General features: G+C 46.8%; 1 protein-coding gene across 1 annotated transcript in view; it reads left to right on the forward strand.

The window, feature by feature from the left end:
* The window catches only part of Cpxm2 (carboxypeptidase X, M14 family member 2), a 151,021-nt gene that overhangs the window by 86,999 nt on the left and 37,143 nt on the right, over nucleotides 1-26,879 (forward strand). Inside the window, exons 5-6 of the mRNA XM_004659267.3 lie at nucleotides 11,528-11,612; nucleotides 12,635-12,785. Coding sequence (XP_004659324.2) covers nucleotides 11,528-11,612; nucleotides 12,635-12,785 — 236 coding nt within the window. The remainder of the gene's footprint in view (nucleotides 1-11,527; nucleotides 11,613-12,634; nucleotides 12,786-26,879) is intronic.

Raw genomic sequence — 26,879 nt, forward strand, 5'->3', positions numbered from 1 at the left:
TGCTCTGACCAGCAGTCCCCATTCTGGGTCAAATGAAAGGCCTTGTGTTCTGTTTCTTCCGTCACCATAATCTGTGCTCGCGTATTCAGGTTTGGCACTTCTATATTTCTCTTTGGCCCTTGTATTTTTATCAGAAAGCTTAAAAGAGGATGGGGAGATATCTCCACCTAGGAACATCTAGTGGACGTGATCTCCCATGATGATCTTGGCTTCTTCTCAGAATAAAACAAGGACTTGTGGGTAGAAGCAGTTGGTAAATGGAAACTCCATTTGAATTATTATTAGCAAGTGGTAGAAGTTGTTCTTTCATGGAAAGGAAACTATGAATAAGAGAAATTACAAGGCAGTTTCGTGTTCTGTGTCCCTGAGCACCAGAGCATGATCTCATATAGTCTCTGCAGGTGGCTGCAGTTGGGGTAGAACACTCGAGCTGATCTGCCCTAGGACTACGCTCAGAATTTCCAGAATTCACGGTAAAAGATGACAAACGCTTCCCTGGTTCTTTTGATTCTTGTCAGAAATCCTTATTACTACAGCTGCCACATACTTAACCCACACACTTGCCTCAAGCTTCAGTGGGGAATTTGCCCCACCCCCAACCACTGAGCCTTCCATGAGGTGTCTCTCAGTAGGATCTGATCCCTTGCCAGGGCCCCCACGGGGCAGCCTGAGCACACCATGCCTATGCTTTCCTGTTCCTCACCAGCTTCCAAGTGCTAGACCAGACATGGCATCCCTCCTTGTAAGTACCTGATCAAAGCCACAAGACGCAGCCCACCAGCTCCTAACCTGGTCTTCTCTATGTTGCGCCATCCCCTTGGACTTGAGGTCAGAGTCACAAGATGACTGCTTTGCTCCTGTGGAACCATGGTTATCCACTCCTGGCACGGGTTTATCATCTCTGTTTCTCTCCCGTTTAGCTGGTTCCACATCTGAGGATCCATGGAGCTGTGGTTATGGTCTATGAGCAGGTCTTGTTTTGGCCCATCTTGAAATACACTCAGTATGTTCAGGAAGGCTAAGGACAGGAGGGGCTGGGGCTTGGCCTCTTCTGTGGGGATCTTTGAGAGGGTTTCTCCTGTAAGTTTCTCTCTTTCCTAAAGCATCCTCTCCATCTCCAGTCACGTGATGGTGAACGGAATGCTCATAAACACGCAAGGCTTCCCACTCACTCTTAGCTGAGGCTGCCCCATGTTCTCAAATGACAATTCTCAGAGAAGAATGTCTTGGCCCATTTTGGAGCAAGTGTCCAGTCTTGCCTTTAATCTGGAAAAGTTCTAGCCATTTCTGCCCCAACTCCACATCTCTTCCCCTGTCTTCTGTCTGTTTGGAATTCCGATGGCGAGTATACTGTGCCATGGGCATTGCTAGAGAAACATGAGCTGTCCTCAGAGTGCTGAGAAAGGCACTGGTCGTGTGCTAGGGGTATATATAATCAGCTTTAAGTGTGGGCTCATGAAGTAGAAAGCCATACTTTGAATTTTTATTTTTCTTTATATATTTGCAAGCAGAGAGAAAGAAAGAGAGACAGACAAAGAGGATGGACATACCAGGTCCTCCAGCTGCTGTAAATGGACTCCAGATGCATGCATCACTTTTTAAAAAAATGTTTTATTTTTATTTATTTATTTGACAGAGAAAGGGAGAGAGAGAGAGAAAGAGGCAGATACGAGACAGAATGGGTGCGTCAGGGATTCCAGTGCTGCACATGAACTCCAGACACATGCGCCAATCTTGTGCATCTGGCTTACGTGAGTCCTGGGGAGTTGAACCTGGGTCCCTTGGCTTTGTAGGCAAGTGCCTTAATTGCTAAGCCATCTCTCCAGCCCCATGCTTCACTTTGTGCATCTGACTTTTATGTGGATACTGGGGACTTGAACTCAGGTTGTTAGGCTTTGCAGGCAAGTGCCTTAGCCGCAGAGCCATCTCTCCAGCCCCCTGAATTTTTATTTTTATTTTGTTTATGAGAGAAGACGGGGAGAATTGGCACACCAGGACCTCCAGTTGCTGCAATGGAACTCCAGATGCGTGCACCACCTTGTGCGCATTCATGATTTTGCACATGCTCACCTTGTGCGTCTGGCTTACATGGAATCTGGGCAGTCTAACATAGGTCCTTAGGCTTCACAGGCAAGTGCCTTCACCACTAAGCCATCTCTCAAGTCCCTGGATTTTTTTTCTCCTCTCCTGAGCTAGTGACCTGTGGTAGGGTGCTCTGTTGTCATGCCAGGCAGCAGTGTCTCCCAGCCAGCCATGCTCATAGTACCACAATGGTGCACAGTGGAGACCCCACTGTGTACTGTATGGTGTGGATCTATAGCAAATGATTATGGATATGTTTTTGAGAACTAAACGAGAGAGAGAGAGACCCTTATAGATGGAAATATTTTTTGAAACATTTTAGGCCAAAACTTTATATTCTTTTATTCAGTTTATATATTCTGCCCTTGAAAGCTAGGGAAACACTTTCAAGCACCTAATAAGAATCTAGATTTAAAGACTTCTCAGGTTCATAACAAGCAGAGAAATTTAGAAGAAAGCCATTTTTAAAATACTATTTTTTGGCTGGAAAGATGGCTTAGAGGTTAAGCGCTTGCCTGTGAAGCCTAAGGTCCCTGGTTCGAGGCTTGATTCTCCAGGACCCATGTTAGCCAGATGCACAAGGGGATGCATGCGTCTGGAGTTTGTTTGCAGTGTCTGGAAGCCCTGGCATGCTCATTCTCTCACTCTCTCTCTCTGCCTCTTTCTGTCCTGTCACTCTCAAAAAAATAAATAAAAATGAACAAAAAAATAAAAAAAATAAATAAAATGCTATTTTTATTTATTTATTTGGGAGGGAGGGAGGGAGAGAGAGAGAGAGAGAGAGAGAGAGAGAGAGCACATGAGGGCATCCAGTCACTGCTAACAAACTCCAGATGCATGGGCCATCTTGTGCATCTGGCTTACATGGGTCCTGGGGAATCAAACCTAGGTCTTGTGGGTTTGCAGGCGAGAGCCATCTCTCTAGCCCAAAAGCCAATTTTTAATAGTTTGAATCCAGAATGCTCTGCTTTAAGAGTAGCTCTCCCACAGTGTTTCTAGTTGCTCCCTTGAGGTTAAGAGAGTGGCTAGAATATCTTGGGAATCAGCCTGTATATGACATCCCACCAGAAAAGCCATGCACTGTAGAAAGAGGTAAGCAAGTTTGAAATGCTGTGGTACAGGGACCGAGGACTTGGTCCTCTCCTTGAGCCCAGGCAAGGTGGGTGTCCTGGAGAATAGTACCTGTTTAGTGGGAAGAAGAGACGGTTTCCTCGTAGGACCCGGGTCTGAGAGGAGAACTGACAGAGAGGGACGACATTGAAGGCTGCCCTTGTCATGAGCCCATCTCATATGGTCTCCACCAAGCCCACAATGCCAGACCCACTGAAAATCAATGTCACTTGCAGGGGCTCTAAGAGTTGTTCTTCTAAGACTTAAGCCCCTGAGAATTAAAAAAAAAAAAAGTCAAGACACCTTTATATATTTTTTTCTGCTCTGTGGAAAATTATTCCTCCGTGTTTCCCTGACCAACTCATCCTTGAGGATGGTGGAGTTCTCCTTACTTCAATTCTGCCATGGAACATTTCCAGTTGCCTCGGCTTTTCTCACCTCCTGTCGTTACACTGTCCCTGTTTGGGCCTCACTGGTGTACCTGGTCCAGCGGTGTCTGGATCTACACGAAAGGAACCCACAGCAGGCGAAATCTGGTTTCGTGGTGGGTTGGGGGGTGTTTGTGATTGCCGGCCCGCCTGCCCGTGACCCTCCTTACAGCTTTTATTTACACTCAGGCGGTCAGAGCCTCCGACAGGCCCTGTGATCACATGGCGTCAGAGCGTGAGTTGTTTGTTTATGTTTATCCAGAAATCTGTCGAGAAGCTGTGAGTTTCCTGTCTCCAAAAATAGCTCCACCTCAGACTTACAGTTTTCCATGTCCCCAGGCCTAGCCTGGGCAAAAAATATTCTTTTTCCAATTAGCTTGATCTGCACAAAGATGAGATAGCTAGGTTATCAAATGCACTTTCAGCTCACTGCACATTTGCTTTATGCTGGGTATTCTGGGACATAACCCCATGTCAGTGCAGCATGGGTCCCTATAAGTCTTGGATGAAGAAAATGCAAAACAATGCTTAATAGTTCCAAGATCTGAACTTACTCCACCCCCCTTTTTTTTGCTGCTACCTATTTTCCATGGAGAATGTTTTCTTGGGCATTCAACAAGTTTTTATAATTATCCTCTCCTAACTCTGTTTCATCTATCTAGTGAAACCAGTGAGGGTCTAAATGGAAGATTCCTCTATAAGAGGATTTTTGTGCACTTCTGTTGGAAGTCAAGTTGCAGACACTGGGTTCTGGGTTCTCCCTGTGGAAGTCCTAGAAAACAACAACAACAACTGTGGGCTTAATATTTTAATATGAATACTTTAATCCCATCCTGGTATGCATTGTCCTGCAGCAGCCCCGGCTTCTGCAGCCACCCACTGCTGACTAACCTTCATGTTTTCTTGCCCACCTCTGACCCCCGGACATCTCTCTTCCTTGCTCACAGGCCCATTCGTAGCTTGAAACATTTGTCTCATTTTCCACTATGTATTGTGCATGTGTGTGTGTGTGTGTGTGTGTGTGTGTGTACCTACATGTGGGCGGGCGTGCATGTGTGAAGGCCAGAGGAAAATGCTGAGAGTCATCCTCAGTTGCTCTCCACCTTGTTTTGTAAGACTAACCCTAACTCGTGCTCACTGATTTAGCCAGACTAGCTAGCCAGTAATCCCTGGGCAGCCTCCTGTCTCACCCAACCTAGCCCTGGGATTATAGGTACATGCCACTGCACATAGCTTTTATGTAGGTGCCATGGTCCAAACTCGGGCCCTTGAGCTCACGGCTGAGCACTTACCCAGTGAACCATCTCCCCAGCCCCCATTTATTTGTCCTCACAGAACCAGGCTCCAGTTAAACTATATGGGAAAGCTCTGTAAACATTTAGGGTGTCTGGTTGCTGGTGATGGGCATTCTTTGTTTAAACCAAACGAGCAGTGTATCAGAATGCACTCTGACTTGTTTCCTTTGTGGCCCACCCCTTGTTTTCCTGATTTGAAGGAAGGCTGGATTGGAGGGAAGGGTGCCGCCACCATTCAGAATATATATATACATAATTTTTTAATCACTTTTGCATTTCCAAGGCCAAGGAGCGTTGCCTGGGCTCTGCCTCCCTCTGTCCCGAGGCCTCTGACCCCAACACTCCTTTGCAGAAACTGCCCTGCTTTGTGTCCAGCCTTCAGTGGCGGAGAGTTGAATGTCAAGGTGGCTTTGTGATGTGGAATAATCTCTCCAAGAGGAGTGGAAATAAGCCACAGCAATGCCTTGATTTTCAAGCCTCCCTGAAGATTAGACCAGGCAGCAGGGATATTGTAGCTCCCGTCTCCAGGGCTGGCTCTGCAACAATGGATGTGGCTGCCACAAAAGAATAAAATATGCGGCTTTCTCTGTGAGATAGGGACTGCCTGCAGCTCCCTCACCTGCCCTCCTCCTTTGTTCTGCTCTAAGCGGCCTCCCTCTTTCTCCCCCCACTTGCTGCGGCCGCCCCCTCCATGGCCCTGGATCACACTCTTAAATTTGGGGTTTACTTAGCTGCCTTCCGCATTAACCTGTGAGACCCGTGAATGCAAGAGCACATGGAGTTGGCCTGTGCTCAGAGGCCAGAACGTGTATTGACTCAGCAGCAGGAGCTTCAGGGGCAGGACCTGCGCATTCCACACGGTTTGAGCTTTCTGCGGTAGAACTTCAAAACATCGGGCATCCCATGGCCATGGCCTCATCCTGATTGGAAGATGAACCTGGGTTGTCCACCATGTTACTTTTCATTAAGATTTAGTTAATTGTGAATTTCTATGTTGGTTAGCAGACTGCTCTCATTACTAGGGCACACAGGGTTCAGCTTGAAGCTCGGCTCCCTGGAAGTGTCTGGAGGGCGGATGGAGGGAGGCTGCAGGCTACTTGTAACCCGAGTTGTTGTCCAGGTGTCTGACAGATTATGGTGTTATCAGTCTTAGCCCTCATCATCTTAGAGCAGACACCATGCACTCAGCTCAGACCCTACATACATTGCTTCATTCAGTTAACCCTTATTCACCGACGATGAGGGTAGAGTTGCTAGCTTACCTTGCAGCTGAAGCCCAGGAATCACAGGCCTCACACAGGTCATACCTTATAAGGAAAAAAAATGGATTTAAGTTTGAATGACTTGACCCCAAAGCCTGAGGTCTTAATCAGTATACTATAACACAATTTAGTTTTAAAGTCAAAGTATGGGGATGGAGAGATGGCTTAGTGGTTAAGTGCTTGCCTGTGAAGCCTAGGGACCCTGGTTTGAGGTCCCATTCCCCAGGACCCATGTAAGCCACATGCACAAGGTGGCACACACATCTGGAGTTCATTTGTAATGGCTGGAGGCCCTGGCATGCCCATTCACTCTCTCTCTCTGTCTCTTTCTCTCTGTCTCTTTCTCTCTCTGTCTGTCACTCCCAAATAAATAACTAAAAATAAAAACAAAAAATATTAAAATTGAAGTATGACCTCCTGAGATATTTTTAACATTGTTTTCAGAATGTAAGGTATAATAAATAAATAAAGTTTATTTGTTAGTCAGCAACAAAACTGGATTAGAGTTTAAAAAGTTATAATCATTTTTTCTACTATATTTGTATTATACATTTCCTAAATGTCAGAGCAAGAGCTGTGTGTGTGTGTGTGTGTGTGTGTGTGTGTGTGTGTGTGTGTGTGTGTGTTTACACTTAATGGTGAAATATTGAAACCTTTTAATCACAGGAATGACACAAGTATGTTTATTTTTACTACGGTTTTCAGCCTTTGGCTAGAAATCTTAGCCAACATAATAAGGCAAGGAAAAGAAATAAAAGACACAATGATTAGAAATAAACAGAACTGGGGGCTGAAGAGATGGCTTAGCAGTAAGGTACTTGCCTGCAAAGCCAAAGAGGCCCGTTTCGATTCCTCAGGACCCACGTAAGCCAGAATCACAAGAGGGAGCATGTGTCTGGAGTTCGTTTGCAGTGGCTGTAAGCCCTGGTGCATTCATTCTTTCTCTCTCTCAGATAAATAAATAAAATACAGTTTTTTTAAAAAAGAAATAAACAGAACTGTTAGTGTTCTCATATGATAGTCACATCCCTAAAAATATCAAAGGAATCCGTAAGTTATAAGAAGTAATTAATGAACCAGAAAGATATTTGGATAAAAAGGCATTTGTATATCTACTCTATCAATAAACAAGGAGAAAATAAAGTTTCAAGTGATATTGATGTATCAAATATCCAAGGATAAATCTAACAGAAAGTAGATTTAAGAAGTCTGATTAAATAAGGGGATGTGCCATGTCATAAGATTGAAAGATTTAATATTGAAAAGACACCAATTTACTCCAGAGTTTATATAATTAGTTTTATAAAAGGACTTTTTAACTTTGAAAAGCAATAATAAAGTGGACCAACATAGAGAAATAACATATCTTGACCCTACCTTGCATCATGCCTTAGTAAGTTTCAGGTGTGTTGCAGAGCCACACATGAATGCCACAGCATGAAGATCCTTGGTCTTGGACAGGCAAACAGTTATTGAAAAGGACACAAATATTCAATATGATTTTTTAAAAAAAGTTATTGGGACTATATTAACATTGAAAACTTGGGCTGGAGAGTTGGCTTAGTGGTTAAGGTGGTTGTCTGCAAAGCCAAAGGACCCAGGCTTGATTCCCCAGGACCCATGTAAGCCAGATGCACAAGGGGGCACACACATCTGGAATTCATTTGCAGTGGCTGGAGGCCCTGGTATACCCATTCTGTCTCTCAAATAAATAATTAAAATAAAATATTTAAAAAATTGAAAACTTGTCTTCTTCAAAAGATACTATGAGGAGAATATTTGTAAAACATGTATCTAATCAAAAACTCACATCTATAATACATCAACTCTTGAAATGCAGTACAAGAGAGAGAACTTATTGGAAAACTTGATTAAGCACTTCACAAATGTTATTTAAATGCCCAAATAAAAGCAAAATTTTGAACTGCATTAGTTAGCAAGTCCACTGATAAGAGCATAATGAGACGGCAGCTATAGCCACCAGAATGGCTACCCAGTAGGGAAAGATCGTGGTGCAACCTGAATTCTCACACCACGCTGGTGTGAGTGCAAACTGTGATAATGAATTTGGAAACTATTACAGCTAGATGTGGTCTATCCTATGACACAGTGACCCAGAAGTTACTCTCCCAATTATACCCCCAATGGGTATAAATTTACCAAAGCATACATATAAGAGTATTCTCAGTTACCCAAGCTGGAAGCCACTCAGATCTTCATTAGTAGTAAAAAGCACCGGTCACCTGTGGTGTATGCTCAGAGAACAATAGCAGAAAGCAATAGAAGAGAAAGAATTATGACAACAGGCAATAACAGGAGACTTGGAAGGTAGCTTATTGGTAGTGCATGTGCTTGGCATGTGCAAGGTCGTGGGTTCAATCCCCACTACAAACAGAACACACATCAGCACCAAGTCTGAGACAAAATGAGCAAAGTTCTCACGAACTTGTGACATGAGGAAGCCTCTGTGGTCACTTCCATTCCAACCATGTCTGATGGCAGCAGGAAGGAGATTCCACTTTATAAACGGGGGACTGCCGGGATTGACTGTGAAGGGCAAGTAGTCCGTGATGATGGAATTTTGGAAGTGGAGGAGACTTTCTAACCAATCTCCGGGCACTTAAAAAAAAAAGATTTATTTTTATTTATTTATTAGAGACAAAGGTAGGAGAGATAGAGGGAGAGTGGGTGCCCAGGGCTTCTAGCCACTGCAAACGGACTCCAGAGGCAGGCGCCACCATGTGCATCTGGCTTACATGGGACCTGGAGAATCAAACCTGGATACTTGGGCTTTGCAGGCATTCACCTTAACTGCTAAGCCATCTCTCCAGCCCTCCAGGCACTTTTGACTACTGTGTTTGGTGGAACTTGGGAGGCTAGCAGTGTGCTGCCTAAAGGAGGGAGTTCTGTTCTGGCCCATCCTGTGAATGGCTGGCAGAGACACCCTCCACCCCCACATGTCCTGTCCCCATGTCTGTGTATGTCAGGAGCATCAGCTTCCATTCAGGGCCTCTGAGAGCCATGGTCTCTCTCTCCTCCATCTGTGAGATGCTCAGGTGCCCCGGCCAGAGGGGAGTTAAACAAGGACCCAAGGGGAAATTAACCTGGGTGAGAGACAAGAGACACAAAGAAGGAGACCAAGTCTATAGTCTGATCAAGGTCTTTCAATTTTTATTTTTTACACAGTGGTTATATAGGGGAAGAAAAGGGGGGAATAAGCTGGCTGACGTGATTTAGGGCCTTGGAATTGTTAGGAAACCTAGAGGAAATGTGATTAAGTGTTTATCTAATCTTGCCTCAAGGGCTTAACATCCTGATTGCACCAGGCTTCACAGCCTGACCATAAACAGGTCTTTTGCGAAAGATAAGATTCTGTAAGCAGTCTGCTGACTGACATTCCAGAAGTACCTAATAGAAAGCTGGATGGGCCAGCTTTTTGATAAATGAGTCAACTTAAGAACAGGCCCAGGCAAAATGGAGAGGCTTTTGCTTTATGGCTCCTGAGGCTCAGGCTTTGGTGGGAGAGAAAGGCTGTCAAATAATTCCGGGGGTGGTGGTGGGGCTGGGGAGATGGCTCAGAGGTTAAGGTACTTGCCTGCAAAGCCTAATGACCTGGATTTCAGTCCTCAGTCCTCACGTATAGCTGGATGCACAAAGTGATGCTTGCATTTGAAGTCCGTTTGCAGTGGCTAGAGGCCCTGGGATGGCTATACTTACTATTTCTCTCTCTGCTTGTAAATAAATAACATTAATTTTAAAAAATCCAGGAATGGGTTTAAAATTATACTTGCAAGTTACACTATGGAAAGATTGGGGATCAACCTCAAAGCGTTTTGAAGACTGGGAAGGTGCTCTATGGCCAAGTGATGCCTCTATCTAGTTCTCTCGTTACTTTTTACTTTGAGTCAGGGTCTCACTAAGTTGCCAGGATAAGCCTGGAGTTTGTGATGTCCTTGCTTTAGCCTCCTGGATAGCTGGCATTACAGGCTGGGTAACCAGGCCCACTGCCCTTCTGTGGCTCACTGGCTGCTTTTGCCCTCCGTGCCCTCTGCTCCGCCCTGCAGCCTGCCTGGCTGGTAGCTGCCAGACCACAGACGTCATCAGCTGACAAGCAGGCTGCCGCCAGTGGAGCTGCTGTTGCACATCATTTGGAAATCACTGGAATGAGGGCGCAGGTTGCTTTTTGGGGTGAGGGTGATTTTCCAGGCAGGGGACAGGAGCTTCTCGTGAGGGACTTTTCAATGGGCCTGGTTGCTGCGGCCCCTGCCGCAGTCCTGGCCCAGCCCAGGGCTTGCGGGCACACTGGCTGCTGGATTCTAGCTTCCAGCAGGGAGCGGAGCAGAGCTGGTAGACGCCCAGGACCCCGCGGGAGAAGACGTGAGATGAGGGTTTACTTCTGATCGTGGACGGACACACTGAAGGAAATCTTCCCAACCGGGCGGACACGTGGGGGTGAACCTCTGGGCCTTGTGACACACTTCCAGCCCCCATCCTGCTGGGGTGGGTCTGGATTCTGACACCCAGCATGTTTCACAGGAAGGGAAGGATTCCAGGACTAAGACGCTGGTGCTTAGCACCATGGTTTCAAGTATTAAAAAGTGGGAGTTCACAGGAAGACTTTGGTGAATTTCTTAGCAATTATATATAACCCAGTGAGAGAAAAGAAAAATGTTTCTTACACAGGTTTTATTTATTTATTTATTTTGCTAATCCTATCAGATTGACCTCCACTCTGGGAAGTCAAATTATGGCTGTTTTGACCTCAGTAATTTCTTTTCAGTGGGCTGTGGTGAAAGGGATCTGGCTTGGGGTCCATCCATCACTGGAGTCTTGCTGAAATGGGGAGTGTGTTTAGCTGTGACAAAGGGGAAACCCATTTCTCATAGGTCTGGCTGTTACTTTTGTAGCTGGTTGGATCTGGTTTGCTACATTTCCTAATCAGTTTCCCAAGTGAAATTTCTAGACTGATCTTTAGGATTCACTGAGATTATTTCTCCCTGCTGGATTTCATTAAGCTTCTACTGTGTATGACATAATTACTCATTATAAACAGGTTGTGTTTGTGTATCTTTATGTGTGCACTCAACATTGGGTACTTACCTAGGAGCTAGGAATCGTCCTAAATGTTTCATGGACATTAGAACTGGGAAATGTCTTCATTCCCATTTTCACATAAACAGTGGCACAAATGGGTCAGTACCTGATCAAGTTCACACAGCCAGTATTTTGGAACCAGAGTCTGGCCCAATGTCAGAGAGATCCCACCCACTCTCCTGATTCCCAGGCCTCTATGTGGAAGAGGAAGCATTTTTAAACATGTAGCCCCAGTGATGTTTCCATTTCCTCGCAGGAGTGACTGGGTGACATCTTATAAAGTCATGGTGAGCAATGACAGCCACACATGGATCACCGTGAAGAACGGATCTGGTGACTTGGTAAGTCTCGACTGTCCTCTAATCACGCCCTTGGTGCTTGGACGTGGGTTCTGCTAAGAGAGATTGTTCCCCAGGAGGTTTGCCAATTCTGTGTCAATGCAAACCAACCATGAGAGTCTGGTGGACAGTGACCCTCTTTCCAAGCCCTGAAGCCCAGCATCAAGTGGCCCACATCTGGTGCCAATGTCGAATTCTGCCTTCAGTCGGAGGGCTTCTGGGATGCAGCGTCTGACCCAGTTCACAAGTCAGCACCTAGGGCTCCTGGGACACATGTTTCCTCATGATGTTTCTAACTTCTTCGAATGACCTTGCACGATTAGCTGCAGCATCCAAGTTCTTATCCTGCCACTCCAGCACTCAGATTCCCAAGTGCACACTGCGAGCCTCGGCCCTCTATCTTGCACGCTCCTTGTTTGGCCTTCTCTCCTTCTTTCCTCTACCAACAGGCTTGTGTGCCAGCAGAGAGAAGCCGGCTACTCTTCCACCTATGAATCCCATGCCTGGGCTTCTACAACTACTGCTATTCCTTTCTCTACAATCCTCCCATTCCTATAGATCTAAGTGGTTTTCTTTTTTTAATATATTCTATTTTTATTTATTTATTAGACAGAGAAAGGGAGAGAGAGAGACAAAGAGAGAGAGAGAATGGGCATGCCAGGGCCTCCAGCCACTGCAAATGAACTCCAGACGCTTGCACTGCCTTGTGCCTCTGGCTAACGTGGGTTCTAGGGAATTGAACCTGGGTCCTTTGGCTTTGCAGGCAAACACCTTAACCACTAAGCCATCCCTCCAACCCATAAGTGGTTTTCTTTGACAGTCAGGTCCAACAGTATCTCCCCAACCCCCAAAATCTTGGCTTTGAATTCCTGCTTCTGAAACTCCAGAGCTCTGGGACTTCCCTTTAGTGCCCAGCATGCATTAGGTATGCCCGAGTAGAATCCTGATGAACAAGTGAGTTGCTGACTCTCTTATCCTTGGTAATGAAGCTCTAAGAGTCTCCCTCGCCCCTTGCACATCAATAGATCTTTGAAGGAAACAGTGAAAAGGAGATCCCTGTGCTCAACGAGCTGCCTGTACCCATGGTGGCCCGCTACATTCGCATCAACCCCCGGTCCTGGTTTGAGAATGGGAGTATCTGCTTGCGGATGGAGATCCTGGGCTGTCCGCTGCCAGGTGAGTTTGGCCCTTGCACTTCCTGCAGGGCCGGAAACTGACAGGCACCTTGCCAAGACAAGGCAGAGTAAGCTGAGTCATTATTTTCTTGTGTTCGAAAGAAAGTGCGTGTTCATGGTAGGCTATGTGAAAAACACAGGTGAGCCAAAAAAGGAAACAATAAAAGGTTTTTATAATCCCACTCAGAAACGTGAACGTCGGGAATACTTGGGTCTCTTGCCAAGTGTGATTTTAAGGTGCAGTGCATACCAAAAGCTGAAAATGTACCCAACACGATGTTACCCCTCAGAAGTGAAGAAAAACTACAGAAGTTTGTGAGGCCTGGGAATGGAGCTTAGTGGTTAAGCATGGTCAAGAGGTGCGTGTATCTGTCCCTGGCACGTTTTAGTAATCTGAACATTGGAGGTGGGCAAGAGGGAACAGAAGTTAGGTTGAAATTAAAGTGTGTTTTTTAAGGTTTGCTTTCACACAAAAAAAGAGGTAACAGAAGTTCATTTAATTAATTTATTTAGCTATTCATTTGTTTATTTATTCATTTTTTTGTGTGTGTGTTGCATGCACATGTGTGTGCATGTTTGTATGTGTGGGGGTGCATGTGCTTGTGTGTGCATACAATTGTGGAGGCTAGAGATCAACATGGGGAATGTTTATCAATCCCTCTCCATCTTATTTATTGAGGCAGGGTGTCTCCCTGAACCAGACCTCATCCATCTGGCTAGTTTGGCTAGCCAGCTTGGCCTGGGGGGCTGCCTATCTCTGCCTCTGGAGTGCAGGGTAACAGGCACCCACTGCCATGCCCGGCATTTATATGAGTTCTGGGAATCTGAATTCAGATCTTCACGCCTACACAGCAAGCCCTTTGCTGACTGGGTCATTTCCCCGCCTCTCACTTTGTTTATCTTGGGAGTCCGGGTCTCACTGTATAGTCCTGATGAGTCTGAAACTTGCTATGTAGACCAGGCTGCCACCAAACTTGTGGCAGTCCCCGTCTTATGCTTCCTAAGTGCAGGGGTTACAGACATGCGCCTCTGTGTCTGGCCCACAGAAGTTCTTTCTTAAATATTTTTTTAACTTTTTATTTATTTACTTGAGAGAGAGAGACAGACAGACAGAATGGGCATGCCAGGGCCCCAGCCGCTGGAAACAAACTCTAGATGCATGCAATACCTGTGCATCTGGCTTACGTGGGTCCTGGGGGGGAATCAAACCTGGGTCCTCTGGCTTTGCAGGCAAACCCCTGAACCGCTAAGCCACCTCTCCAGCCCAGGAGTTCATTTTGAATTTGATCATTTTCAGGGCCTTTTTCCTTGGAGAGCTTCCTTCATATTCTGTTGTCTTTGGTAAATGTTTGCTCTTTCCGTTCTCGTGGTCTCGTTTGCACAAGGCAGTGTGTGAGTCTAACGTCAGGATACGGGGAGACAGGTGAGAATTCGCGCAGCCCCCTGGGTCCTGTTAGTGTCTGCCCTGGACAGGCTTGTGTGGTGCAGCCTTTCAGAAGGCGCCGGCTTGTGTCCCTGGGACCTCCTCAAGGAGCTGCTTCAGCTTGCTGCTTCAGGAAGCGGCTGGCTCTAGACCCCCACCCCCGTCACCCAGTGGTGTCTGCCGTGGCGTGCTCAGCACTGTCCTCCCCCAGCGGGTTGCGAGGCGCACGGACCTGGTCCGCCTTTCCCAGCAGCCTCCTCACTCTGGCTCCCGCCTTGTCTGAGCTGGGGCCTGGTCACTTGCGGGTCCCCACACTCTGCCAGCTCTGACAGGAGCCACACTGCTGCTGTTCTAGTGTCTCCCCTCTGCCACGAACTCACAGTGGCTCTGCTTGCAAGGCATGTTTAATGTCACTTTACTGTTTTTATCTCAAGCCCATAACATCTACAAGTCTTCTGTGCCAAGTATGAATTTTTAGAACACAAACCCTTCTATGGTGATAGAGTTGAACCTGTCTGTCTTCATAATGACCCTCACATCAGACAGATCTTTTTCTTTAAAAAAGTTTTTTAATTTGGTGTGTGTGGATGTGTGTGTGTGTTCATGTGTGTTCATGTGTGTTCATGAGTGCAGGCACAGATGTCCTGTGGTGCAATGTGGAGGTCGGAGGACAACTTTCAGGCCAGCCCTGCACTTTCACCTCCTGTGAGGCAGGGCCTCCCTCTTGTTCACTGCTGTGCTTGTGAGCTTCCTGGAAATTCTCCTTTCCCACCTTCCTTCCCACTCCAGGCATGCTATGACTCCACCATGGCCGCTTCTAGCTTTTGTGTAGGGTGTGGGATCCAAACCCAGAGTTGTACAAGTACCTTATCCACTAAGCCATCTCCTCAGCCTAGAGCTAGTATCTCATTTGATGTTTTGCCTAAATATTTTATCTCTTTATTTGAGAAGATGAGGAAAAGACAGAAAGTGTGAGAGAAAGGGCAGAGAGAGAGAGAGACAGAGAGAGAGGGAGAGAGAGAAAGAGAATGGGCACATCAGGACCTTCAGCCACTGCAAATGAACTCCAGATGCATGTACCATCTTGTGCATCTGGCTTACATGGGTACTGGGGAATCGAACCTGGGTCCTCAGGCTTCGCAGGTGAGCACCTTAACTGCTAAACCACTCCCCATCCTCGATTTATTATCACGTTTGACGTTTATTTACCCTTCCTAGAGTGTCCTCAAAGCCAGGGAAGCCACCCATCATGCTCCCTGTCCTCATCTGTGGATGAAGTCCCATTGGCTCCAGTCTGCCTGTGGTAGTTGGAAGCTCAGTGAGCAAGCTCTCAGTGAGTGTCTTGGTTTCTGACATTGTTTCGCGGGTGTGTCCACGGTCACTGCCTACAACTGGGTGGTGAGAACCAGGATTGCCAGTACAAAAGCCTGTGCCCGCTTCCCAAGGCTGGTACAGACACAGCCTACCTGGGACTCGAGCCTCTCTTATGCTGGTTCCTGCTGCAGCTGCCATTCCGGCCTGGCCTGCTGTGGTCCTGAGCCCACTGGGCTCCAGGCCTCTGTAAGCACAGATGTCCGCAGAGCTCGGCAAGGGGGCAGTCCTGGGGTCCGTCTGTCCCTCTTCATCCCAGGCCAGGATCATGCTCAGCACAGCGCCGTCGGCCTGCTGTAGAGTGGGGCTGTGGAATCTCTCTGCAGGGAGGCATTCCTCTGTGGCTGGTAAAGGGCAGAGGGCAGTCTGTGCGAGTCTCATGAAATAAATATTTCCCTGGGAAGTTATTCTTGGTGTGCATTTGAAGATTTGTCCTGGGAGCTATGGAAATGCTCACAAAGAATGTTGCATTATAAAATCTGGGTGACTTTCAAGTATGGGCTTAGTGTGGTTAGTTTTCTACTCAACAAAAAGTTACAGCCTTTTTTTTTTTGTTGTTGTTTTACAGAAACGTTATAGTTTATTAAGAAAAGGTTTCAATATAGTTTTATACATAGGGTTAAAGGAGAAAGAGAGGTGCTTTTAAAAAGGACAGCTGGGGCTGGAGAGATGGCTTAGCGATTGAGGCACTTGCTTGTGCAGCCTAAGGACCCAGGTTCGATTCTCCAGGACCCATGTAAGCCAGATGTACAAGGTGGCCCATGTATCTGGAGTTCCTTTGCAGTGGCTGAATGCCCTGGCATGCCTGTTCTCTCTCTTTCTCTCTACCTGCCTCTTTTCCTCTCTCTCCCTCTCTCTTTCTAAAATAAGTAAATAAAAATAAAAAAATTAAATTAAAATAAAGAACAGCTGCTCATATCCAAGTAGGCACAGGCTTCTCAAAAAAGTTGCATTTAAGTGTCTTGATGGCTAAACATGCAATTTTGGTGGCTTCTGAAGTATGTTAGTAAAATTGTTTTGAAATACCTTTAAAAAATATTTTATTTTATTTAAGAGAGAGAGAGAGAGGCAGATAGAATGGATGCACCCCCCCCCCAGCCACTACAAACAAACTCCAGACACATGTGCAACTTTGTGTATCTGGCTTTTGTAGGTCCTGGGAAATTGAACCTGGGTCCTTTGACTTCACAGGCAAATGCCTTAACTGCTAAACCATCCCTCCAGCCCCTGAAATACATTTTTGTGTGTGTGTGTGTGTGAAAATCAGGGAAAGGAAATTTATTGAATATGGCTACATTGGGAAGAGGAAGAGGTAAAAGGGTTCCAGTGACACCCTAAGTCCATCCTTGGGGTACTGACATGAGATTTATGATTAAATAGAGGGCAAGAGATATGCATAACTAAGTAGTCTTGGTCCAGGTGGGGCCTGCCCATCTTTGGCTGATAATTGTCTTAACTCTGGTTGTACAGGGTGGTTGGATAAATTAACTGTTAGTTGCTATCATCACCTAAGAGGACCAATCCGAGTCTTATGAGATGATTACTTCTTTCCCAGGGGGCAACCAAGTCCTCATGGGAGTGGGGTGCAGCTCTTTCCCCAGAGGTTTTATTCTCCCTGGAACCCAGGGTGACTACTGGTTCGGGACAATGGCTTATTGCCAGACCTTCAGCTTAGAAAGGGAACGAGATGGGTTTGGTAGGCAAAGTCAAACCAGGAGGCTGAGGCAAAGAAAATGAGAAATTTTACCTAAATATTAGGTTAAAGCATACAGAGATAAAAGCATACGTACTAGCTATCTTTTCCTTGCTTGGACACCTATCTGATGAGAAGCAACTTGACGGTGGAAAGATTTGTTTTGGCTTACAGTTCCAGGAGCTAGAGTCCATCATGGTGTGGTAGCCGGAGCAGCCACAATCAGCAAGAGGAGAAGTAAAGGGAAGTAGGCCTGGGTTTAAAACCTCAGGGCCTGCCCCCAGTGGGTTTCCACAGCCCTCCCAAACAGCGCCACCAGCTGGTGACCAAGTGTTCAAGCACATAGGCCTGTGGGGAACACCTTACATCCAGATTACAACAGCATGTAAATTCAATACTTGTAAAATATACTACTTTTTAATGTACCTTTTTCTTAGCCAGTGAGAGTATAAGGTAGCATGGGCTGCATTATAAAGCTTACAAGAACATGGGTCAGAAAGGGCCAAGGCCATTGTAGTCATTTTACATGGAGCACAAGGAAATCGAGACACATGTTTGGATTATAGACACAGTTCCTATTCTTGTGAGATTTTCTTGATTCCTAACCAACAGAGACAAAAGATTCGTTTCTCTTACCAATTTCACCTATCTTTCTATCCTGCCTTGTTTTTCTTATTTCAGACTTTTACCCTCACTATTAAGGGCACCAAAGTTCCATTTTCTTAACCCTCTTTATGCTGAACAAGGACATAGACTTGCTTATCTAGGGGCCAGAAGTTTCTACCTGTCTCATCTAAGGAGGACATGAGAATGCTCTTCTAGAACTTACTTAACAGCATACCTCTCTTTTCTGTCATTCTATCTCTTTCCTTCTTTATGTGAAACTCTGTGGTGGGGATGGGTCAGAGGCTAATGTTGCTTTTTAAGACTCCGTGAATGATGTTTCCAGAAATCCTTTGTCTAGAGGGCACCTTGGCATATGCCATGGTGTATAGTAGGCCTTTCAAAGTTCAAAAGTAAAAGAGAATGGGGCTTGTAGTTGAATGAGTGTAGAGATGGGTGGTGGTACTGGCTACACACCGTGCTAAGTGCTTCTTGGCCCACACTTAAAAAAGTAGCTCGGGTGGTAAATATTTCTAATTTTAAAAAGTAGAAGAAAGAAGAAAGCCAAGTTTTCCGAGTTGAATGGTCATGTCCATATAAGACTGGAGGACTTTGCCTTGCAGAATCTTCAGAGAGCATTTATAGATGAAGACGCAGGCCAGATCACTTCAAGGTCATGACCTTGGTAGGTTTTGGGTGTTTCTGTTGCAAATAAGCCTACAGTACATATTGACCAGTTCTTAAGGGACCTTTGCATGAAGCTTCCGAACAGGGTGGCAGAGTGGTGGCCAGAGTGCTGGGAAGTGACCTTCAGGATTGGGGATGGGTACGTACGGGAACCCCTGCTCTCCTCTGACACATATGTGGCCTCGACACTGGGGGACGATCTCTCTTCTCCCCATCCCACCTGCCTGGCTGCCCAGTCTGAGCACATGTGCTTCCACAGAGAACTGAGGTGTGTGAGGTTCTTGGGTTTGGCTCTCTGAGAATGCAGTGATAAACTGTGTAGAGCAACGTCTTGTCCTCCGAGCAGGAGATGCTACTGGAGCTGGTCCTGTTGGGATCCATGGAAACGCTGTATCTCCTTCCTCCCAGCAAGACTCGCTGTTGGTCCTTGGACCTGACTACCACCAGGCGGCGTGCACGGACAGCTGGCACCATGATACCCACGAGTCAGTGAGGTTCTTATCATGGTCACACTGTCCCCCGTGCAGCTGGGCTGTCATGTGTTTCAACCCGATCCCCGTCCCATCAAGATGTGAGTCGAAGGGAGGACGCGCTGTTGCTCTGCTGGGTTCTTGATAGTTGCAAAAGCATCGACGTAAACCAGCTTTCTTTGCTGCCTTCCTCTGTTCCTCACACTCAGCCGCTAGTCTGAATGCCCCCTTGTGACAAGGAGTTAATCATTAATGTGGGGCTACTGGAGATCAGGAATGAGAGGGTGGCATGAAGGTACCCATTGCCCTTCCCCTTATCGTCCTTGCTAAGGGGAAGTTCCAGGTCTCTTACGAGCACACAGAGCTTGTTGGAATCTGTGTGTGGCCGCAGCCCCGGCACTGGTAAAGACGAGGTGAACCCCTTCCCCTTCCAGGAGGAGTCTGATGGGAAGAAGTGACGTAAGCACGTCTGCTGGGGTTCACATGGTTCTTCTCCCTTCAGAAGCTGGCACAGTCGTGCTGTCTTGTACTCCTCTGCATGATGAAGGCGTTGCCTCCCTGGTAGAATTGTAACTAGGCCCTGCAACTTCTTGGATACCCTTTCTTAAAGCAACTCAACCCCTCAACACAGTCCCTATGTTCGTATCTCTCTATAATTGTGGGGCCTCTCGGAGCAGCTGCCTGGCTGCTGTGTTGCCTCCTTCATCTCATTCCTTCTCTAGGCTCAGCTCTGAAAGAGCTGCTGCAGCCCCCCATGTTTGAGATCAGGACAAGTTTCGGGTTGGTCTTCACTTCCCTCCATGTTTGAGGCAGCTTCTTTTGTTATTCTCTGTTCCATTCATGATCTTCCAGGAAATCCTCCTGTCTCTTCCTCCCTTCTCATCTGGGGGGGGACATTGGGATCAGAGAAGCCCACCGCAGCTCCCAGCTTCTGCGTGGTGTCTGGGGACCTGCACTCAGGCACTCCCAGTTTGGTAGCAAATATTGTATCCACGGAGCATCTCCCTTGCCCCTGTGGCACATGATCACTTACTGAGAGGCCAAGGCTGGTTTACTTTTTATCTAGTTCTGGAAGGCCAGTGCTGGAAGATGGGTTTCAGCAGATTATAGCTCTTATAGTGTCTGAAATCAGCCTCCTTTGTTTTCTAATTTCCTACTCAGCCAAATAGGCCCGACAGCAGAGGTATGCATGCAGCTGCCTTCAGAGGGTTGATTTGGGGCATATAGAGTTCCTATCTCATTAAGGAGAAAGTAATTCTTCCAATTCATGTGGATTTTTTTGCACACATATGTATTGGGATATGTGGCCACACGTATGCATGTTCATGTTTATGGGCACACACATGTATGTGGGTGCACATGCACAAGTGTGCCCATGTGTGTGGAAGCCAGAGGTTGATGTGGAGTGTCTTCCTTGATCTCTCCCCTCCTTGTTTGCTGAGGCAGGGTCTTTTACTTAAAGCCAGGGCTTATCCATTTGCCTAGTTTAGCTAGCCAACCTGCCCCAGGGATTCCCCTGCCTGTGCCTTCTGAGTGCTGGAAGTATAGGCGGGCTGCCATGCTGCCTGGCATTGACATGTGTGCTTGCATGCCTGATCCAGTCCCTGACACTTGGATGACATGTTTTTTATACCCCTGGAGCCATCACCCTAGCCCCTTTCCCATTTTCTGATCTCATCCTCAGATGCACCACATTTCTTTTCACCTTTTGGTTTTAGTCTGGCCTTTTTCAAGGATGTTAAATAAGACTTTCTCTTTAGAGAAGAGGCTTGCCTCAAGTGAGTTCTCCCGTCACCTGGTCCAGACATGGGCTTTGTAAAGGGAATTACAAACCATCACCCATGCCCGTTGTAAAAGTGCTGTATATGAGGCTATAACTGACCACTGGTCATGCCATTTGTCTGAGAGGAACTTGACATTGATAGCCATGTATTCCCAGTGGGGTCGGGGAAGCACATGGCTGCAGTGGGCTCTTCCATTCCATTTTTGCCAACCTAGCATTCCTGTCAAGACACACATTGGAGATAGCTGAGGCAACAGACTCAGTAGGGCAGTTTCAATAGAATTGAAAATTTTGGTAGATTAGCTAGCTAGGGGAATGGTATAAACAAACTGTTGAATAGGCAGCAGTTATGGCCCAAAGATTTTATTGCTTTCTGTGTCATATCCTTCTGCTCACACCAGTCTGTTTCTATGAAACACAATCCTGCACAAGTTCTCAGGACACAGGCAGTTAGAACATAGTAAGCTTTACACACAAATTGCCTTTATCCCAGTCTGGACACAGCTCTTCATTCCCCTCATAAACCAAACCTATTGTCCATAGTTCTTATTGCATTCAGGCTTTTCAACTCTGACCAGAATACTCCATGAAGCTGTACTTACAACACCACAGGACATAGCTTAGGCCAAGATTTAAGATTCTTTCCACATCCCTTCTTCAAACCAGTCTAAAAAAGTCAAAAGCCACAGCCGGGTTTCTAGAATCAATGACCCCACTTCTCTGGTACCAATTTTACTGTTGCAGTCAACTTCACATTGCTGGCAGAAAACATTTGACCAAGAGCAGCTTGTGGGAGGAAAGGGTTTGTTTTGGCTTACAGGCTTGAGGGGAAGCTCCATGATGGCAGGGAAAATGATGGCATGAGCAGAGGGTGGACATCACCTCCTGGCCAACATCAAGTGGACAACAGCAGTAGGAAAGTGTACCAAACACTGGCATGGGGAAGCTGGCTATAACACCCATAAGCCCACCCCCAACAATACACTGCCTCCAGGGGGCTCCAATACACAAATTGCCACCTGCTGGGGACCTGGCATTCAGAACACTTGAGTTTATGGGGGACACCTGAGTCAAACAACCACAACTGTAAATTAAATTGAAACAAAGTCTTTCCTTATATAAGTTGTTTCTGGCTGAGACGGTAACTGCTATACAGCCATCCAGTTGACTCCAGCAGAAGGAGGCTCAATAGCTCTGGTTGTGAGTGGGCTTGTTATGGTCAGAGCCTGGGCTCTGGGCAGCAGGTTTGGCCATGCATACTTTATAGCCTAATTAAACAGATGAGCAATAGGGAAAAGCAGAAAAGGGAGATTTATTCAACATGGCCCACTGGAAGAAGAAATAAAGAGGTTCAATGAACCCCAGGTTCATTTTCAGGGTTCCGACACAAGGTTTAGGTTTAAATAGAAGGTATGAGGCATGCATGACTAAGCAGTCCTAGACAAGGTGTGGTCCCCTCCTGCTCGTCATTGACCCATCACTGGTTTGGCCCTAGTCTCTCTTGTGAGGTGGTCTGACAAGTTGTTAGAGCTGTGTGAAATCTCTTCTCTGGCTGGTACCAGGCTTCCACTTTATCCTTCTAGCATGAGATTCCTGGGGAAATTCTAATCTCTTGTTTCAAAAGCAGGGGTTCTGGTGTCTCTTAGAATATCTTCTTCACCCCTGCCAAGATGGTCACAGTGGGAGAAGGTTTCTGGTCAGGAACGGGTCCTGGGACATCTTGGAACCAGTGATGTGGCCAGAGTGGGAGTGCTCACTGGGTAGCCCCAAGCCCCACGCTTTTGCCTGTGCATTTCCAGCATGGTAATTGAACCACCTGGAGTAGGTACCCCACAAGAGAGAGATGGGGGGGCAGGCAGGGGCAGTCCCTTGGATGGTGGATGGGCTGTCTTTGTGCTCTGAGCTCAGCTCTCACTTTTAAGCCTAAGATAATGACTCCCGGGATCTTCTCAATGAAACGTTGTCCAGTTAAGGAATGGGAGAAGTAAAGAAGCACTTGTCCAAATATGAGAGACTGAAAGTTGCGAAAATCCTGGTAGTTCTGAGACGGCTCTGGAACTCATGCATACCCAGTCCCGTCAACTAACTGAAGACATTAAGGAAAGACTATTGCTAAAGCTAGGACACTTTTGTACTAAGTCTGAGCTTCCCTTCATTTCCTTTCCACAACCTTGAAGGCATAACTGGTGTTTAGAAACAAAAGAACCTTTTGTACCATCTGGAAAGACACCCTTGAGGCTGGGGGTGGGTGTTGAATATCCTGGAAAACCAACATGCTGATAGTTAGAGTTTGGTATAAATTAATGCCAAGAAAAATACAAAACCATATTATACCTTCCCTTTGCTTTTGGACCTGTGGGCCTGGCTTGTTTAGAAAGGCATGGTCACCCTATTCTCAAAGGTAGTCATTTGAGAAATAATTTGGGGGACTTGGCTGAGCCCAGACAGCCTTCTCTTTCTTGCCTGGACACAGTTTCAGTCTTCCTCAACCCTCGCCCCGAGGTAGTCCTTTTCCATGACGGCTACTTGTCTCTGACAGTATTACTAGGTGACCTTTCCTAGAGATGAGAATCTATGTTCAAGGGGCTACAGAGATGGCTGAGAGGTAAAGTGCTTGCTGAACCAGCATGAGAACTTGCATTTGGATCCCCAGCATCCACATTACATGCCAGGTGTGGTGGTATACACCTGTAACCCCAGGGCTGGAGAGACAGGTAGATCCCTAGGGCTAGCTAGTCTAGCCAATTAGTGAGCTCAAGGTTCAATTAGAAACCTTGTTACAAAAAAATAGAATGGAGTACAATTGAGGAAGACACCTACCATCAAACTCTGGCTTTTGCATGCATGCACACACACACCCACACCCGCACCCTCACCAACTATTTTCTTATTTCTCAGGCAAAATACCCAACTGGTAGTGACTTGTGGAAGGAAAAGGGTTTAATTCAGCTTACAGTTGCAGAGGGCCAAGTCCATGGCAAGGGCAGGAAATTGGCATCATATTAGCACATCAGCAGGTAGTAAGTACAGACAGAACAGCCATGGAACCAATCTGTTACACCTGTAGGCCTACCCTGGGTGACACACCTCCAAGGCTCTACCTCCTGAAGGTTTCTACAACCTTCCCGAATAACTGGGAATCACGTGTTCAAACACATAAGCCTATGGAAAACAGTTTACATTGAAGATACTATAACCATAAGCCTATGGAAAACAGTTTACATTGAAGATATTATAACATACAACAGGCAAACAAAAGTAACTGTGGTGGGCTGGGCTCAGTGGTTAAAGATGCTTTCTTGCAAAGCCGGCGAGCCTGGGTTCAATTCCCCAGTATCCAAAAAATGGTGTGTGTATTTCAAGTTCATTTGTGGTGGCGGGAGGCCCTGGGGTGCCCATTTTCTCTTTCTCTGCCTCGCTCTGTCTTCCTCTGATTTAAAATAAATAAATAAATAAACATTTTGGGCTAAGGAGATGGTCAGCAGTTAAAGGTGCTTACTTGCAAAGCCTTTAAGTCTGGGCTGTACTCCATAGCACCCATGTAGCCAGATGCACAGAGTGGCACATGCGTCTGATGCATCTGGAGGTTCTTTTTTTTTTTTTGCAGTGGCCAGAGGCTCTGTGTGCTTTTTCTTTCTCTGTCTCTTAGGTAAATAAAAATGAAAACATTTTCTTAAACTGTGTTCAGGGCTGGAGGGATGGCTTAGCAGTTAAAGCATTTGCCTGCTAAGCCAAAGGACCCAGGTTCGATTCTCCAGGACCCACATTAGCCAGATGCACAAGTGTACAAGTTTTCAGTGGCTGGAGGCCCTGGAGTACCCATTCTCTTTCTCTCTCTGTCAGATAAATAAATTTTTTTTTAAAAAAAAACTATGTTCAGTGGGCTGTAGAGATGGCTTAGTGGTTAAGTCCTTGCTTGTGGAGCCTAAGGACCCCAGCTTGAGGCTCAATTCCCTGGTACCCACATAAGCCAGATGCACAAAGTGGCACATGCATCTGGAGTTCATTTGCCGTGGCTGGAGGCCCTGATATACCCATTCTCTTTCCCTCTGCCTCTTTCTGTCTGTCACTGTCAAATAAATAAATAAAAATAAGAAAAAAAAATTAAAAAAAAAAACCTGTGTTCATCGTTTGGGTCCTAAGTTGTTGCAGGTGGTCTCAGTTGGTAAGGTTCATGCCCTCCAAGCAGCGGGTTCAGCTGATGGTGGGTGTGCGGCACAGGCCAGAGAGCAATGCCGCCCCCTCCTCAGAGATGTGCTCCGCGCTTCTTGCACTGGAGCCTGAGGAGAGAGCTGGGTTTCGGGTGCGGTGTGGACGTGGACGCTGCTGTGACTTGGTAGGGCCACAACGCTCGGCAGCACGGACGGGGCCTTGCTGCTCCTGACGTCTCGGGGCTCCTTCTGCTGCCCCCGTGGTCCTGAGTTCCAGAGTGGGCCCTCGAGTCACACGGGTCTAACTGAGGCTGCTGCGACTCCAGCGTGCTCATAGGACCGTCAGGTAGCAGGCTGGCCTTCCAAAGCACTGTGCGTTCTCCACAGTGGAAGTGGAGTGCAGGCCTCTGCACTAGCCAAGACTCCCAGCTGCATCCTCGGGGCACTTGTCAGCGTGGTGGTTGGGCCTGGGGTCTTCAGCCACTCTTCTTCAGAGGAGGGTAAGGACCTCAGTGCAGATCCAGTGTCCCTCCCCCACCCGTCCTCTTCACGCCCTTCGTCCTCTCCCTCCTTCTGTGCGGTCTCTGTCCTGCAATGATTTGCAGCACGGGCTCACAGCCATGGAAGGGAGAAGTCAACTTGTACAATACTCAGGGCCACCTTTGTCCCTACCTGATGACACCTGCTAGGGCGCTGTGACTGTCACCTCTGTGACGGCGTACCTGGCGTAAGTATGCTAAGGGCAGGGAAGATTGGTTTGGACTTACACTCCCGGAGCTTTCAGTCCGCAGTCCTGGGCTCCTCTGATCATTGGCCCATAGTAAAACAGAACGCCATGGCGATAGGAAGGTGGAATGTGTGGTGGGGGAGATTCTCCGCCTCATGGTGCACAGGAAATGGAGGGGGGCGGGGAGGAGACTTGGGACCAGGTAACATCTTCACAGGTACACCCCCATTGACCCATTTCCTCCAGCTAGACCCTACCTACCGAAATTTTCACCACCTCCCCAAATTTGTCACTGGCTGGGGACGAGTCGTTCAGCACATGAGCCTTTGAGGACATTTCCTGTTGAATCCATAGTGGCCAGTTCTGTTCCCATGTTAAGAACCCATTGGTGTCACCACACTGGAGACCCTTCACCAGGCTGAGCAGATGCCTTCTAGAAAGGTGGACATAAGGCTGCCTGATCAAAGGCTCTCCACATCATTGGGCTTCTGTCTGCTGATGTCACTGAGGTCACTCTGGGGCCCATTTCTCTTGTGGTCATATGGCCACCACAGCAAGTGGACTATTCACAGGGAAGAGGTTTTTTTTTTTTTTTTTTTGGTTTTCCAAGGTAGGGTCTCACTCTAACTCAGGCTGACCTAGAATTCAATATGGAATCTCAGGGTGGCCTCAAACTCACAGTGATCCTCCTACCTCTGCCTCGCAAGTGCTGGGATTAAAGGCATGCGCCACCACGCCCGGCTGGGAAGTTTTTTTTTTTTTAAGGTAAATCTTTAGAGGGCAGTTTTATCATCCATTATTTTTTATTTTAATTTGGTTTTATTTATTTGAGAGGGAGATAGAAAGAGGTAGGGAGAGAGAGAATGAACATGCCAGTGCCTTCAGCCACTGTAAACAAACTTCAGACACATCTGCCACCTTGTGCATTTGGCTTATGTGGGTCTGGGGATTTGGGCCTGGGTCCTTTGGCTTTGTAGGCAAACATCTTAATGCCAGGCCATCTCTCCAGCCCCAGAAGAGATGTTTGAACCTGTCCTCTTTTGTGCTGAAGTGATTCCCTTTCACCCAGAACTATTCGAGTAGCTGGGATCCTGTCCTCTGATTGGCCTGGGCCTGGAGCTGGGGACCTGAGAGGTGGGAGAGAGGATCCCATATGCAGGGCTTCTGCTAGGAATCATGAGAGGGAA

Source organism: Jaculus jaculus, chromosome 1 (assembly GCF_020740685.1).
Source record: "Jaculus jaculus isolate mJacJac1 chromosome 1, mJacJac1.mat.Y.cur, whole genome shotgun sequence".
Lineage (NCBI taxonomy): Eukaryota > Metazoa > Chordata > Mammalia > Rodentia > Dipodidae > Jaculus > Jaculus jaculus.